The sequence below is a fragment of the Thalassophryne amazonica genome, chromosome 9 (genome assembly GCF_902500255.1).
Source record: "Thalassophryne amazonica chromosome 9, fThaAma1.1, whole genome shotgun sequence".
Lineage (NCBI taxonomy): Eukaryota > Metazoa > Chordata > Actinopteri > Batrachoidiformes > Batrachoididae > Thalassophryne > Thalassophryne amazonica.
Window position 1 is genome coordinate 105,057,374 of NC_047111.1, and position 13,566 is coordinate 105,070,939.

Below are 13,566 nucleotides of genomic sequence, written 5' to 3' on the forward strand. Positions count from 1 at the left end.
CTCCAGGCACCAGAGGGCGCTGCCATCTCACAGGAGCAGCCGGGGTGACAGCTGTCACCTACGACAGCTGTTACCAATCATCTGATCCGCAGCGGTATATCTGCAAGACATCTCCACTTCTCTGCCGAGATATCGCTCTACCAAGGAGGTAACGATCTCAGCTGACTGTGTTGATTCTCTGACAGGAATATCTATTGCTTGTGTGTGTTGGACAGCAGATATTCTGTTTCTTTTTTCGACGAGAGGTGGAGGTGGCATTCCCACCATACGTGTTGCTGGGTGCACACGCACCCACATCTAACTGTTTTTGTTCCTCGCCAGCAGTACCAGATCCGACAAGTGGAGGCAGTGGCCACCTGGGTGTTCGGGACTTGGCGGCTCCAGTATTCCCGGGGTTCGGTGGCGGAGGAAATCGTGTGGTTCCGGTTCTGCTTTGGACGGACGTCTCTTATCTTTGAGCCTGCCCACACGTCACCCTTGTAATTGACTGACTGTTAAATTTCACATTCGCCGTGTTGGTTGTGTTTTTTCACAACAGTAAAGTGTTGTTATTTGACTTCCTTCATTGTCCGTTCATTTGCGCCCCTGTTGTGGGTCCGTGTTCCTACACTTTCACAACAGGATATCTCGGCCAGCGTCATGGACCCCGAGGGGCGTCAACCGGCTGTTGAACGGCCAATGGAAGAACCGGGCGCACAGGCGTCTGCAGGAGGAATGATCGGTGACTTGCAGCGAATCCTCACCGCCTTTACGGCTCGGTTGGATCTAATGACCGAGCAGAACGTCCTCCTTAACCGCAGGGTGGAGGATCTCGCCGCTCAGGTGGAAGCGCACCCTCAGGGCGCTGCTGCGGCTCTCCCTCCTGTCGATCCTGTGCACATCGTTGACATTCCACAGGTCGTTCAACGACCCCTCCCACCTTCCCCTGAAGCATACATAAGCCCTCCAGAGCCGTACGGGGGTTGTGTGGAGACGTGCGCGGACTTTCTTATGCAGTGTTCGCTCGTCTTCGCACAACGTCCCGTCATGTACGCGACTGATGCTAGTAAGGTAGCTTATGTGATTAATCTGCTTCGCGGTAAGGCACGCGCTTGGGCTACAGCGCTCTGGGAGCAAAATTCACGGCTCCTTCAGACATATGATGGGTTTGTGAGGGAGTTCAGAACAGTGTTCGATCACCCAAATAGAGGAGAGACCGCTTCAGCCATGCTGCTGTCAATGAGACAGGGGCGCCGGAGCGCAGCTGCTTATGCAGTCGACTTCCGCATCGCGGCGGCGAGGTCCGGCTGGAATAGCACTGCCCTCCATGCCGCCTTCGTAAACGGACTGTCGTTGGTCCTGAAGGAGCTCCTGGTGGCTAAGGACGAACCGCGGGATTTAGACGGGCTTATTGATCTCGTTATACGATTAGACAATCGGTTAGAAGAACGCCGTCGGGAACAAGACGAAGGGCGTGGCCGGGCACGCGCCGTCCCTCTCCCTTCCGGTTCCGACCGCGTTCCGCCCTCCCCACGCTCCACGGCCCCTACGCTCCGTGTGGTTACAGCTCCCCCTGCTGACGAAGCTATGGACACGAGCAGGGCCACATTTAGGGCACCAGATAGACTGAGGAGGCTGGCCCGCGGAGCGTGTTTTGTTTGTGGCTCGATAGAGCATCAGGTAAGAGACTGCCCCGAGCGGTTAAACACCAACGCCCGCCCCTAGAAACTGGGCTAGGGGTGGGCCGAGACATTCACGTGGGACACACCCACATTGCCACACGACTCCCAGTTACAATCCTTTATGAGGATTTAACCCTGAAGGCCCCAGCACTGGTGGACACGGGCTCTGAAGGGAATCTGTTAGACAGCAGATGGGCCAGGGAGATAGGGCTCCCTCTGGTGGCGCTTACCTCGCCTGTGCAGGTGCGGGCACTAGATGGCTCCCTACTCCCTCCAATCACACATAAGACACCACCAGTAACTCTGGTGGTGTCAGGAAATCACCGGGAGGAGATCGAGTTTTTTGTGACTCCTGCTACCTCCCGTGTGATTTTAGGGTTCCCCTGGATGTTAAAACACAATCCCCGGATCGATTGGCCATCCGGGGTAGTGGTTCAGTGGAGCGAGACCTGCCATCGGGTATGTTTAGGTTCCTCGGTTCCTCCCGGTTCCCAGGCTAAGGAGGAGGTCAGAGTCCCGCCCAATCTCGGGACAGTGCCGGTGGAGTACCATGACCTTGTGGACGTGTTCAGCAAGGATCTGGCGCTCACCCTTCCCCCGCACCGCCCGTACGATTGTGCCATTGATTTGGTTCCAGGCGTTGAGTTCCCGTCCAGCAGGCTGTACAACCTCTCACGACCTGAGCGCAAATCAATGGAGACCTACATCCGGGACTCTCTAGCTGCCGGGTTGATCCGGAATTCCACCTCCCCGATGGGTGCAGGTTTCTTTTTTGTGGGGAAAAAGGATGGCGGACTACGTCCATGCATTGATTACAGGGGGCTGAACGAAATCACAGTTCGTAACCGATACCCATTGCCCTTATTGGATTCAGTATTCACGCCCCTGCATGGAGCCCAAATGTTCACTAAGCTAGATCTTAGAAATGCGTATCACCTGGTTCGGATCCGGAAGGGAGACGAGTGGAAGACGGCATTTAACACCCCCTTAGGTCATTTTGAGTACCTGGTCATGCCGTTCGGTCTTACAAACGCCCCCGCGACGTTCCAAGCATTGGTTAATGATGTCTTGCGGGATTTCCTGCACCGATTCGTCTTCGTATATCTGGACGATATACTCATCTTTTCTCCGGATCCTGAGACTCATGTCCGGCATGTACGTCAGGTCCTGCAGCGGTTGTTGGAGAACCGGCTGTTTGTGAAGGGTGAGAAGTGCGAGTTCCACCGCACTTCTTTGTCCTTCCTGGGGTTTATCATCTCCCCTAACTCCGTTGCTCCTGATCCGGCCAAGGTCGCGGCGGTGAGAGACTGGCCCCAACCCACCAGCCGTAGGAAGCTGCAACAGTTCCTCGGCTTTGATAATTTCTACAGGAGGTTCATTAAGGGCTACAGTCAGGTAGTTAGCCCCCTGACAGCCCTGACCTCACCAAAAGTCTCCTTCACCTGGTCGGATCGTTGCGATGCCGCATTCAAGGAGTTGAAACGGCGCTTCTCGTCTGCACCCGTTCTGGTGCAGCCCAATCCTAGTCGCCAGTTAGTGGTTGAAGTGGACGCCTCGGACTCAGGGATAGGAGCTGTGCTTTCCCAGAGCAGGAAGACCGATAAGGTCCTTCACCCGTGTGCCTATTTTTCCCGCAGGTTGACCCCGGCCGAACGGAACTATGACGTCGGCAATCGAGAACTCCTTGCGGTGAAAGAGGCTCTTGAAGAGTGGAGACATCTGTTGGAGGGAACGTCCGTGCCATTCACGGTTTTCACTGACCACCGGAACCTGGAGTATATCAGGACCGCCAAGCGGCTGAACCCCAGGCAAGCTCGCTGGTCACTGTTCTTCAGCCGTTTTGACTTCCGGATCACCTACCGTCCCGGGACCAAAAACCAGAGATCGGATGCCTTGTCCCGGGTACATGAAGATGAAGTCAAAGCGGAGTTGTCGGATCCACCGGAACCCATCATCCCGGAGTCCACTATCGTGGCCACCCTCACCTGGGACGTAGAGAGAACCGTCCGGGAGGCCCTGGCACGAAGCCCGGACCCCGGAACTGGGCCGAAGAACAGACTCTACGTCCCACCAGAGGCTAGGGCTGCAGTCCTGGACTTCTGTCACGGCTCCAAGCTCTCCTGTCATCCAGGGGTGCGAAGAACCGTGGCAGTTGTCCGGCAGCGCTTCGGGTGGGCGTCCCTAGAGGCCGACGTCCGGGATTATATCCAGGCCTGCACCACCTGCGCCAGGGGCAAGGCTGATCATCGCAGGGCTTCGGGACTGCTCCAGCCGCTGCCCGTGCCTCATCGCCCCTGGTCCCACATCGGCCTGGATTTTGTCACGGGCCTCCCGCCGTCCCAGGGCAACACCATCATCCTCACGATAGTGGACCGATTCTCCAAGGCGGCCCACTTCGTGGCCCTCCCGAAGCTCCCGACGGCCCAGGAGACAGCGGACCTCCTGGTCCACCACGTCGTCCGGCTGCATGGGATTCCAACAGACATTGTCTCCGATCGCGGTCCCCAGTTCTCCTCGCAAGTCTGGAGGAGCTTCTGCCGGGAACTGGGGGCCACGGTGAGTCTCTCATCCGGGTATCATCCCCAGACCAACGGGCAAGCAGAACGGGCCAATCAGGAGGTGGAACAGGCCCTGCGTTGCGTGACGGCCGCGCACCCGGCGGCCTGGAGTACTCATTTGGCCTGGATCGAGTATGCCCATAACAGCCAGGTGTCGTCAGCCACCGGCCTCTCCCCTTTCGAGGTGTGTCTGGGGTACCAGCCTCCTTTGTTTCCGGTGGTTGAGGGAGAGGTCGGTGTGCCCTCGGTCCAGGCCCACCTGCGGAAGTGCCACGGGTGTGGCGTGCCGCCCGTTCTGCTTTGCTGAGGGCCCGGATGAGGACGAAGGCCCATGCAGACCGTCGGCGGACCCCGGCCCCTACGTATCGGCCAGGGCAGGAAGTGTGGTTGTCAACTAAGGACATTCCCCTCCAAGTGGTCTCCCCTAAATTGCAGGATCGGTATATCGGTCCGTTTAAGATCCTCAAGGTCATCAGTCCAGCCGCAGTGAGGCTTCAGCTTCCGGCCTCACTGCGGATCCATCCCGTTTTCCATGTGTCCCGACTTAAGCCACATCACACTTCACCCCTCTGTACTCCGGGTCCGGCTCCACCTCCTGCCCGGATCATCGATGGCGAGCCGGCTTGGACTGTGCGCCGGCTTTGGATGTCCGAAGGATGGGCCGGGGCTTCCAGTATTTGGTGGACTGGGAGGGGTACGGCCCCGAAGAACGCTCCTGGGTGAAGAGGAGCTTCATCCTGGACCCGGCCCTCCTGGCCGATTTCTACCGCCGCCACCCGGACAAGCCTGGTCGGGCGCCAGGAGGCGCCCGTTGAGGGGCGGGTCCTGTTGTGTGGGCCGCTGAAGAGGAGGTACTGCTGGCCCACCACCACCAGAGGGCACCCTGCCTGGAGTGCGGGCTCCAGGCACCAGAGGGCGCTGCCATCTCACAGGAGCAGCCGGGGTGACAGCTGTCACCTACGACAGCTGTTACCAATCATCTGATCCGCAGCGGTATATCTGCAAGACGTCATCTCCACTTCTCTGCCGAGATATCGCTCTACCAAGGAGGTAACGATCTCAGCTGACTGTGTTGATTCTCTGACAGGAATATCTATTGCTTGTGTGTGTTGGACAGCAGATATTCTGTTTCTTTTTCGACGAGAGGTGGAGGTGGCATTCCCACCATACGTGTTGCTGGGTGCACACGCACCCACATCTAACTGTTTTTGTTCCTCGCCAGCAGTACCAGATCTGACAAGCGGAGGCAGTGGCCACCTGGGTGTTCGGGACTTGGCGGCTCCAGTATTCCCGGGGTTCGGTGGCGGAGGAAATTGTGTGGTTCCGGTTCTGCTTTGGACGGACGTCTCTTATCTTTGAGCCTGCCCACACGTCACCCTTGTAATTGACTGACTGTTAAATTTCACATTCGCCGTGTTGGTTGTGTTTTTTCACAACAGTAAAGTGTTGTTATTTGACTTCCTTCATTGTCCGTTCATTTGCGCCCCTGTTGTGGGTCCGTGTTCCTACACTTTCACAACATTTCCGTTTTGTAGAGATCAGTGGTTTCTGCCACTAGTCTTCCGTGTTTTGGCCCAACGTGTCGTTCCTATTGGACAGGGCGAAGCTACGTCACAGTTCAAAGCGGCGAAAGTTGGATTGGGTTTAACTTTGACCACGTCAGCCTGTCGACAAGCAGCAATGCGCGATCCCATCAGAAGCGTCGGTTTAGCTCGGCTTTTGACACGACGCGTCTGACGCCTCTAAAAAGCAACACGTCTCATTGAAATAATGCTTTTTAGACCGTTCGTGACACCTCTGATGCTTCCAAAGCCTCCGGTGTGAAAGGTACTTAACTCACACAAACCTGATCAGCTGTGATTAGAGGCTCTTCATTCAGGCAGTTAGCGTTGTCATTCTTCTCATTCATCTCCTCTTCCTCTTTTTCGTGGATCTATAGAATGTGATATCAAACATCAGACTCAAACATTTTTGACCGAATCATCCTCACACCTACTGTACGATCAATCAACACATCAAAAAATGTAGAAAATACAAACATGTTTTTGCATTTACTAAAATAATTTCATATTTTTAATTTCAATTTGCAATTCTTTTTTCTGTTTCAATTTGACATCTTTTTTTTTTTTGCCACTTTCAGTTGCACCTGAAGGTCTACCGCCTTTTCTTCTCCTCCATGATGCCGATGCTGTTGAGGGCCCCTTCACACATAGTGTGAAGTTTGGACGAAGTGCACACTTAGTGTGCATGACACAGGAATCATGTTCAAACTGTGTAATGTCGTCCTGCCTCCACCGCCTCGTACACCTGTTGCTAGAACTATTTGAAATTTGTCTACATTTCACACGACTGTGTGCTCAGAGAACTGACAGGAGGTGTGGCTATGACAGAAGCAGCTGTGGTGATCCATTCCAGTTACACAACACCTACTGTGTTTGGACAGACATGGACTACCAACTGTCCACTGTGAGGCGCGTGTGTCTGATTGCTGTATTTACGTGGCCATAAATAAAAACATATATCGCGGTGGCAACAAGCTGCAGCCAGTGAGCGTGTGCATGGAGCAGACACTGACAGCCTGCCAGGATGAAACGGACCATCAGATCAGAACACGCAGCGGGTGATCTGACCGTCACGTCACCCACGTGAGCTCTGTCGCACATGACACGGTGTCTGTACTGTGGTGCGTCGTCCACAAGACATGCGTGTCAGGCAGGACACACGCGCAGCCGACTGGACGCACCGGACTGGTAGTTGTGGACATCAGAGCACACTGCTTCTCATTCATGTCATTTCATGACTGTATGTCTGTGATCATGGGTCATCTACAGAGGAACTGAACGGATCAGATTTGTATTGCTCGCTTGATAAATGCAGTGTTTTTATATGTGTGGGATTATAATTTTTTTGGAATACTTCCATGTCCTTCCTGATATGATGCAGCTTCACGCAGCTTTCAAAGAACAGCTCTGTAGCTCTGGGGTAAAGTTGCTGACTGGGAATCAGAGCTTTTGAAAGGCGCGAGTTCGCGTCCTGGGTGGTGTGTTTTTTTTTCTCTCTTTTTTTTTTTTTATTATTCCAGGCGCAATGTGGTCCCACAGGTACCGGCTGGTTTTTTATTGTTTTTATTTATTCCAAATAAGCAGCACAATGTGGTTCCACACGTACCAGCTGGTTTTTATTTCTTCCACATAAGCAGCGCCACATGCTGCACCTGGCACTATTCCTGCTCAAAAGACATCGGCACGTGCACGAACTCTCGCACTGAGTTTGTGCACACCTGCCCGTCAGCACGATCTTTCATGGTGCGCTAATTTCAAACTGTTTCACACTGTTTCACCGTAATCAACCAGATGTTGAGCAAACTTCGCAAAATGTGTGAAGGGGCCCTTAACTTTGCTGTTTGAAGGTCAAAAAGCATCTTGTCTGGAGCCTTGTCACTGTGTTTCAACCTACATGGGGTCAATATCCTAATTCAAAATTCACCAGACAAGGTGAATTCAGATCATATTACAACCCCAGTTCCAGTGAAGTTGGGACGTTGTGTAAAATGTAAATAAAACAAAATACAATGATTTGCAAATCCTCTTCAACCTATGTTCAACGCTTATTGAGTGTTGTTAGAAGGAAAAGTGATTTAACACAGTGGTAAACATACTACTGTCCCAGCTTTTTTGAAATGTGTTGCAGGCATCTATTTCAAAATGAGAAAATATTTGCACAAAAACAATAAAGTTGATCAGTTTGAACATTAAATATCTTGTCTTTGTGGTGTATTCAATTGAATATAGGTTGAAGAGGATTTGCAAATCGTGTTCTGTTTTTATTTACATTTCACACAACGTCCTAACTTCATTGGAATTGGGGTTGTAGTAACATAATCTAGTTAATTCTTTATTTGAACAATAAAGAAAAAAATTATGGGGTGTAGAGGAAATGTTACAGATGCTTAGGAAATCTTACAAATGCCTGTGTTTCATAATACTCAATTTTCATGCCCTCATATAAAACGACAGCTAAACTGTGCTTTGTCTGCGTGGAACAATCTTGCATGCTTGGCCACGACTTATGTTGAAGATGGTAGTTATTTTGCTTTCAACTGAAACTAGTAACATTCTGCCTCTCAGAGCTCAGTGTCTGTATTAACCACACCTCCTGGGGCGGGTTGCGCTCCCGGGGCTTAAATGTGCTGATGGTGGGGGCAGGCTTTGCCTTTTGCTCTCCCACCACAGATTTTTGTACTGTGTAGGACCAGTGGGGGACTTCACCCTTGAATAAATTACCAAAAGACCATCGGGAGAGTTAAAGTGTTTTTTTCTTCCACAACAGGGATGCTACAGAAAATCTTTGTTATGGCCAGTGTATCAATCGTGTTTCTCTTTTTTGGACAAAATTTCTGCGGCAGTTTACCTTTTTCTACCGCAAGGTACTGTAAAAGTAAGTCCCTTCGGCTGCTCCCTTGTTTTGCACTTGGGGTCGCCACAGCAAATCCAAGGTGGATCTGCATGTTGAATTGGCACAAGTTTTACGCCGGATGCCCTTCCTGACGCAACTCCACATTACATGGAGAAATGTGGCAGGGGTGGGATTTGAACCCGGAACCTTCTGAACTGAAACCAAGCGCATTAACCACTTGGCCACCACCCCTGCACACATGCAAATTTTCAAGTACTGTATGAATCCCAGACCTTACTTAGAAATAATCAAACATGGTTTCTCCATATTTCTGTTGCTATCTGAGGTGCACAGAAAAACAAAAGGATCCTACCTCCTGATCAGAAAGATTTCCGTTGAGTCCCTCTGAGTTGGGGCTGTCCCAGGTGGAGATGTAGTTATCTGTGAGGGCACCCCACACACTGCAAAACAACACACAATAACTAAGAAAATGCACAGATGTTTTTTAGTCACAAAACCAATCGCCTGCTTTAAGCTGGTGCGTTTAGACAGTTATGTAACATCATTACACTCCAGTTTTGTCCTTATAAGATGGTCGACTCAGCTCGCCGTCAGCAGACTGCAACTCAGCTCAGTCAATATTCAGTGTGTCAAGTCAATGTTGCATCAAGCTGCAGGCTGCAGGGCAGGAAAAACCACATAGCGTACTACTCCTGAAAAGGTGTCCTGAGCATTTAGAGAAAGCCTCTCACATCATTGTTCCAGTGGATTCGAGTGCAAGCGTCTCTCTCAACAGGAATGCCACAAAACTGGAAGAGAAATGTCTTTTTGTTTCAAAGCTCAGGCGTCTTGCCCACATCCAGGCACACAGTGGACACCATTCAGGACACGACTGACATCACTCCAAACCCATGGCTGCACGTACCGGCACAAACTCAACCCAAAGGCAGCAAGTGGCACAGTCTACAAAAATAAATCTGAACTTTATGTGAAAGTAAGAAATGTGTTATGCGTTTTTTGTGCAAACTGATATATGTTAATGTGTGCAAAGAATTTGTGAATGTGTTCCTGAGATTCTCTCACAGAGCAAGAAAATAATATACAAATAATAAATGTTTATGAGTTCAATGGTACGAATATTTCATGAGGTGAAAGCTGGAACAAACCATTCAACTCGGTTTTGCCTCATTGAATGGTTTGTTCCAGCTTTCACAAAATTAAGTATTTGTTCCACTGAAAGAATGTAAAAACATTCATTATTTGTTTTATATAACGGTTAAAATAGATCCTTGTCATTTGACATTTTATTAATTTATAAACAACAGAAAAGGGACTTACATTTTGGCGTTCCACTGCTGCTAAAGTCCAAATTGTGACGTGTAGTCCAGTGATGCTGTGCACTGTCTTTGGACTTCCATAAAAAAAAGACTTTGTATAGTTTCTCAGTCCAGCCAAAAATCACATCAGCATTGTATCCCCTTCATCCAATATTTCTCTATGTTGGACTCCTTACCATCCATTATATATAGGAGCAAAAAAAAAAAGGGGGTCACCACAGTGGAACCAGTATATATTAAAATAAAATGAAAGCAAGACTTTGAACCAGTTCATGAATCTTTGGTATTTTGCTAAGAACGGAAATGACACCAGAATTTTTTTTTTTTTTTTATGATCCAGAACACAATTGTTTATTTAAAATAATGGTAAATGGTTCACACCATTATTTATTTATTAATTTTGTTCTTGAAGCTTTCTGTTTGCAGTGACCCGGTAAGGACATCAGACTCCATTAATGCTCCACACCCAAACAGTTGGTGGCAGCAATGGACTGTGTCGGTTTACAAATTGCCAATAAACTTGACAGAAAAAGAAGACGTGGGCCCTCATGTACAAAGCATGCATAGTATGCACAAAAACTGGTGTACGCCCGTCTCCATGTCCACGTGCAGATGTATCAAAAGTGACTTGAGGTTGGAGATGTGCAGTCCTTCACGCAAAAATTCTGGCTGGTGTACACACGTTTCCACAGCTATTTGTGCCATCTCTGACATGTACAGGTGAAGCAGGGAACTGTTAATAGTGTGAAAACAAGAAATCATCAGAGTGTTATCTGCAGCTTTGGATACATTTTTGGATGTTTTATCGGTTTAGCGTTATAAAAGATAACTTTTCAGTTAGCTGATTATCTGTTATCGAAGCTAATTTTTTTAGTTAGCTGTGCCCACCACTGTTTATTAATAACATATTGAAGAGGTATATAGCAAAGAACAGGAGAAAACCAAATTTAGTCTCTCTCTCTCGCTCTCTCTCTCACTATATATATATACGAGGTCTGTGATGAAAAAAGCGGTCCTTTTTATTTAAAAAAAAAAAAAATGGATTTGATTCATATGTTTTTACGTCAGACAAGCTTGAACCCTCGTGCGCATGCGTGAGTTTCACGCGTGTCGGTGAGGTCATTCGCCTGTGGGCAGGCCTTGAGTGAAGAGTGCTCCACCCCGCCCGTCGGAATCTCTTTGTCTGAATAGCTGCTGCGGACAGCGCGTTGCTTTATCAACATTTTTTCTGGACCTGTGAGGAATTTCTTCAGTTTTTTATTGATAAGGTTTCATCAGTCAGACAGAACGCTGATCAGAACTGTAATGTTGAGTTGTCTGCTCCTCGTGCACATTCTGCTGTGCTCGAACAGTTTGAGCCCATTTCTTTTGCATCTCTCGCTGATGTTGTAAAACACATAAAATCTACAAGTTGTCCTTTTGATGTTGTTCCAGCTAAGGTGCTGAAGGAGGTTTTTAATACTGTTGGGGCGGGTCTCCTAACTTTTATCAATGCTTGTCTTAGATCAGGGTCTGTTCCAGCTGCTTTTAAACATGCTGTGGTTTGACCTCTTCTTAAAAAACCTCACCTGGACTCATCAGTTTTATCCAATTTTAGACCTATGTCTCATCTGCCATTTCTATCTAAGGTTTTAGAAAAGGTTGTCTTTTACAGTTACAATCATTTTTAGAAGACAATCTCATCCTTGAAAAATTCCAGTCTGGGTTTAGATCGCGACACAGCACTGAGTCAGCACTTTTAAAAGTTCATAATGATATTACTCTGTCGGTGGATGCAGGGAATCCTGCTGTGCTGGTTCTGTTGGACCTCACAGCAGCCTTGATACTGTGGATCACACAGTACTTGTTTCCCGGTTGGAACATTTTATTGGCATTCATGGTACTGCACTTGAGTGGTTTAGATCATATTTGGCTGAAAGGAGCTTTTCTGTCATGATTGGGGACCTTTCCTCATCAACTGCTCCTCTGTGCTGTGGAGTGCCGCAGGGATCTGTCCTTGGGCCGATTCTATTTTCTTTGTACATTCTGCCATTGGGGTCAATTATAACCCAGCACAATTTGTCCTTTCATTGTTATGTAGATGATCTGCAAATCTATCTGCCTGTGAGGACTAATGGGAGTGATGCTTTGTCATCATTATTTAATTGTATTCGTGATGTAAAGCAGTGGCTGTCCCGAAACTTCCTTTACCTGAATGATGGTAAAACTGAGATCATGGTGTTTGAGCGCACTGGCATACCAAATGTGGTAACACCAAATTTTGGTGCTTTGGCTAACTATGTAAAACCAGCTGTCAAGAATTTGGGAGTGATATTTGACAGCTGTTTGAGGTTCGATCAACAGATAAATTCTGTTGTCAAGCTAGTTTTTTCCAACTTCGCCTCTTGGCTAAAATAAAGCACTTTCTCAGTAGACGTGATCTTGAGACGGCCATTCATGCTTTCATCAGCTCCAGACTTGATTATTGTAATGCACTTTATGCGGGCATTAATCAGTCATCTCTTGTGCGTCTCCAGTTGGTGCAGAATGCTGCTGCTCGTCTTTTGACAAACACTTCTAGACGTGAGCATATTGCGCCCATCCTATACTCACTCCACTGGCTTCCAGTTCGTTTTAGAATTGATTTTAAAATTTTAATGTTTGTTTTTAAAGCTATTTATGGCCTTGCACCTCCCTACTTGTCTGAAATTTTAACTTTGCGCACCTACAGTAGGACGTTAAGGGCGTCTGGCCAGCTTTACTTAGATGTTCCAAGGTCAAGATATAAACGCTGGGGTGATCATGCTTTCGCGGTAGCTGGCCCCAGACTGTGGAATGAGCTACCTCTTGAGTTACGTACTATTCCTGACCTAGCACTTTTTAAATCTAAGTTAAAGACTTATTTATTTAAACTGGCTTTTAACACTTAGTGGGGAGGTGACATGTTCTGTTATTTTTATGTTCTTTTTTTATGTGTTGTTTTAAAATTTTATTTTATATGTGTTTTATTTTGTAAATTTGTGTTTTTAATGTTAAGCACTTTGGACACCAGTCGGTGCTGTAAAGCGCTTTATAAATAAATGTTGATTGATTGATTGATTGAATATCCGAGTGGACACTATTCGAGAAATTAAGCTGGTTTTCGGTGAAAAGTTTAACGGCTGATGAGAGATTATGGGGTGTTTCTGTCGCTGTAAGGATTTCCCACGGAGCGGGACATCGCGCAGCGCTTCCAGGCACCGTCGTCGGCCTGTTTCGACCTGAAAACATTCTAATTTAAGGCTTAATTCACCCAAGACGTTGTAAAAGAACAGAGAAGATTCAGAACAGGCCGGCATGAGGACTTTATGAGGACATTCCACTGTTTAAGGACATTTTGTAATGAAAGACGTGCACGCAAATTCGTCGAGTCGTTTCTGTGACGACTCGGTGAATCTGTGTGCGCCACGACAGGAAAAACACCTCCGTGTTGAAAACCATTTATAATATTCAGGCGGCTTTTGATGGCTTTCAACAAGTGAGTAACTGAGAAATTGTTTAACAGCTGGGCATGTTCCAACTTGCCCGTTAAGGTTTCCAACGGAGGTGTTTTTCCTGTCACGACCCCCCCGCGGTCGGGTCCGGCCCGACATGCAA

The 13,566-nt window shown here is 48.4% G+C and overlaps 1 protein-coding gene across 1 annotated transcript in view; it reads right to left on the bottom strand.

Annotated features, from left to right (window-relative positions):
• The window catches only part of fez1 (fasciculation and elongation protein zeta 1 (zygin I)), a 62,483-nt gene that overhangs the window by 26,979 nt on the left and 21,938 nt on the right, over positions 1-13,566 (bottom strand). The window contains exons 3-4 of the mRNA XM_034178894.1: positions 8,988-9,075; positions 6,066-6,152 (exon numbers count right to left, since the gene is read on the bottom strand). Coding sequence (XP_034034785.1) covers positions 6,066-6,152; positions 8,988-9,075 — 175 coding nt within the window. The remainder of the gene's footprint in view (positions 1-6,065; positions 6,153-8,987; positions 9,076-13,566) is intronic.